At 47.9% G+C, this 3,834-nt stretch overlaps 1 protein-coding gene across 1 annotated transcript; it reads left to right on the forward strand.

Moving 5' to 3' along the window:
• Nucleotides 1–860: 860 nt before the first annotated feature.
• Nucleotides 861–1,351, forward strand: H310_11359 (hypothetical protein; the record flags this gene model as incomplete). The annotated part of the gene is made up of 2 exons (XM_008878016.1): nucleotides 861–1,278; nucleotides 1,332–1,351. The coding sequence occupies 2 exons, from the start codon at nucleotides 861–863 to the stop codon at nucleotides 1,349–1,351; spliced, it is 438 nt and encodes a 145-aa protein (XP_008876238.1).
• Between the last annotated feature and the right edge of the window lie 2,483 nt (nucleotides 1,352–3,834).

Raw genomic sequence — 3,834 nt, forward strand, 5'->3', positions numbered from 1 at the left:
GAGGTCGCTTCAGCTCCAGTGAATGCGTAGTATGCCCTTCTCCGTTGCCCCTCCCCTCCCTTTTCCCTACTACGCTTAGGAGCCATGACACAGATCGTCCTCTCGTTGTCGATCCATTCAAAAATATTCAAAAATCACGATTTGGACGAAAATTTCAGTTAGCCAATCAAGCCACGACCGTTGAAACATTTAGCCAATCCAAATTCATTGCGATGAAAGGCTGGATAAATAAATGGCGAATGGATTGCTCTTTGAATAGCCTTCGCCCCCCAGTGTGACCTTTCGAACGTGTTCGAACCATCGACGGCTCCGCTAGTGCATTCCACAGCGCAAGATAAGGGAGGTCAGATCACAGAAATCACGACCTTCACCTACCTACCTGTGGAGCTCAACAGGTTTCCGAACCAGCGTGCTCTGGCCGACCTCGCGTAATGGCGACCAGGATGACGACGACATGGGTGAAGACGCCCCGTATGTGGTACATGCGCCGGCAATTCCACAAGACCCAAGGTTAAATGGCTAAACCAAGCAAGAGCGTCGCGTTTTTATGCGGGCGTACCAGAAATATGAGGCGCAAGTTGACGCGCTGAGACAGCTGGAGCGAGACCGTTCGTTATGCCGGAGTCCGCGTGTATGAATGGACCTTTTACCAAGCGGTCCGTGGCGCTGTCAAATCTTTAAAAGAAGATTATTTTTTTGAAAATTTAAATTTAGCGGAGTCCGAATGGATTGCGTGGTTTAACGTGGCGTTCGAAGAAGAGATCCGTGATCTGGACACGCTGAAGAAACACCTGGAATAATAATAATACGATCCGATTCATCGTAAAGTTCCCCTGGACGCTGAGTCTCGTGTTGGCAAGATGCTGGACGAACTCATGAAGGCCCTGGAGCGCGACAACCAGGAGTGGATCTTCTACGAGGAGGGCAGGGTTGTCGTGGACATTATGGTCAAGGCGGTGCGGCCTTCGATGCCACAGTCTGCCGTAAAGAAGCAAATTCAACTGCAGCGCAACAAGCCGTTGCGTACGGATGTGTTTCGCTTCGTTCGTTTGCTGCGGACGTTCGCAGCTGGTTACCAAATGTACGGTGGGGTCGAGGACGAAGAGAAGTTCTCCAAGTTTGCAAAAGACCCTGACAGCCGTGGCCAAGCGCCGAAGAGGCCTGACGAGAAGAGGCCAGACGGGGGAGCAGGCCCGGCGAAGCCTTGGTCCTCGGGCGGGGTGGAAAGGCCGGACGAACCGCTCGCCCCTGCGAGGAAGCCGGCTGCATGTCTGCAGTGTAAGTCTAGTGGAAAAATCCAACTAATAATGGGCAGAAGCTTGGCCTTGTAGATGTTGTCGACTTCGTTTAAGGTAGATTTGTCCACGAGGTCTGTAGCTTGTTCGATAAGCAGGGATAAAGTTTGAAAGTGGTAATTGTTGTAGTCGACGACCTTGGCGTCGGGATGGGAAAAATCCTTAACAAGTACTTCTTGGAGATGCTTCGAAATGCGCTCAACCCGCTTAAGTGCGTGGTACCTTATCTATGATGGGCCATATTCCTTTCTTACAGTCGAAGTACACACCATCAACGAAACGTGGTCTCGCAATTGCTGTCAAGAACATTACATTGAGCACAAAACGGTTGTTCTTCATTGGGAGTTTTGGCGTGCTTTCCCACGGAGTCAGGTATATACGGCTGCGTACCTTGAGAAGGAAAAACGACTTCTCGTCGAGAAGACATGGTCCGTGAACTCGTCGAACTTCAAAGCGTCACCACACTTCACCGATAGGCTCAAACAGTAAGTCTCTCCTTTTTCGCGTCATCATCCAGTAACTTGGTCGTAGCTAACACAAACTCCACACGCCAAAGCGGATTATGAATCGTTGTTTTAGGGACATTGAGTGCAGTGGACATGGTCGCCAAGCTTCGTCGTTGGTACGGTCTGAGGGCGGCAACTTTCTTTTGGAATTCCTCTACTGTTTTCGCATCGCGTCGATTTCACCTCCAGTGATCATCTTGAGGATTTTCTCATCCCTCTCGACCAAACTCGTCGAAGTGTGTGCGTGCTAACACTCTACTCGTCAGCAAGACGTTTAAAGTCGCCATGTTTTGGCTTGATATTGACGACATTCTTTGAGAGTTTCGCGAATATTGCGATCGTCTGCTTTTCATCTAGATGTTTGTTCGTCATGGCCGGTTCGTCAATGGTGAGTCCATTTAGTTAATGGTATACTGTATTCAAGTCATAATTAGGAAAAATTCAAAACGCACTAGTAATTGCGTTTTGGCGCCTAACTTGACACAAATGGCGGCAAACGAATCACCTTACGTTGTTCTATCAATTTCAACCACTCACATTGCCAAAAACTATTTTCCCTCCTTTTGGGGACCGCTCAAAGTCATAGTGGACAGTTTAACTGGATCGGAGTACTGATTTCCCTCTGAGTTCTAAATGGCTCAAGTGTGATAATTTTTATAAATAGGCCTGGGCTCACAAGCAAGCCCAGGCCTATTGCTGTGAACTTGACATTCCGTCGGCCCAAAGAATTACGTTTTCGAAAGGCTGGCTCTACAATTTTCAGCAAAGGCATGGTCTCTCGTGCAAGACCCAACACGGAGAAGCAGGGTCGGTGAAATCAGAAACTGTGCGTTAAGGCCGCAAGGCAATGATGAACGTCACTTGCGCCTACAACGCAAAAAACGTGTACAACATGGATGAATCTGCGTACTTCTACTGCATGTCGCCGCATCGTTCGATCACCAGAAGCCGCGTTCCAGGGTCGAAGAAGTAAAAAAAGCTGATAACCGCCGCCCTTATCACAAATTCCGATGGATCCGACCGTATCGACCCACTGTTCATTGGCACGGCAGCTCGCAATGTTTTCGTGGCCGTTCAGCTGAAGATCTTGGTTTCAACTATCATGCCAGTAAGAAAGACTGGATGACTGGCACGATTGTCAATTCGTTCCTGCCATCGTTGAGCAAACGAATGGTCGAAGAAGACCGCAAGATCCTCTTGCTTGTCGACAATGCACCCTCGCATTCGCTCGATGAAGACGTCCTCCTAGACAATGTCAAGATTCAAATGCTGTCGAAGAACACGACCTCGCACCTGCAACCCCAAGACGCCGGTATACTCGCGGCCTACAAGGCTAAGGTCAAGCAGCGCCAATTGCAGAATGCCTTGGGTCAAATCGATTTGGTCATGAGAGGACGACAAGAACGATTGTACGAGGTACCTTTGGAAGAAGCGAGGACCTGGGCAAAGGAGGCTTGGAGATCCGTGACCCAGCTCACTGTTGCGAACTGCTGCGCTTGCACCGGCATTGTCGATGACGACCTCTCTGCCTTTGGTGAACAGGTGGCTGAACTGCATCTCGCATAGGTCATTGGCCACCATCAATAACTGTGATAATTTGAACTTGTGAAAAATAATATTTTGTGTAGATTTATAGTTCTTGCCCGTTTAGAACTCAGAAGGAAATTAGTAGTATTCATTTAACCTCCATGTCAGGATTTCAACATTTTTGAAAAATAAAAATACGACAGTCAGTGCATCATCACATAGACTACAGTCTGTCCGGAAACTATAGACGCAGGTGTAATTCGGCAGTTTCGAGTTGTTAGAGAGTGAATTCTTCTAAGCCCTTTTGACAACGCATGTTAAACGAAACAAAACCGTGATAGCCACATGACCTGCAACCAAAACCGAATTGACAAAATCAAAAAATTGATTTTTGAAATATGGCGGTGTCCATAAATTATAGACGCACTGAAATTTCGACATATATCTATCCATTCCTGCCCCTGCACGAATGATGACTTCAGCCATTCTTGTAGGCATGTCATTTA

Source organism: Aphanomyces invadans (assembly GCF_000520115.1).
Source record: "Aphanomyces invadans strain NJM9701 unplaced genomic scaffold supercont1.31, whole genome shotgun sequence".
NCBI lineage: Eukaryota > Oomycota > Saprolegniomycetes > Saprolegniales > Verrucalvaceae > Aphanomyces > Aphanomyces invadans.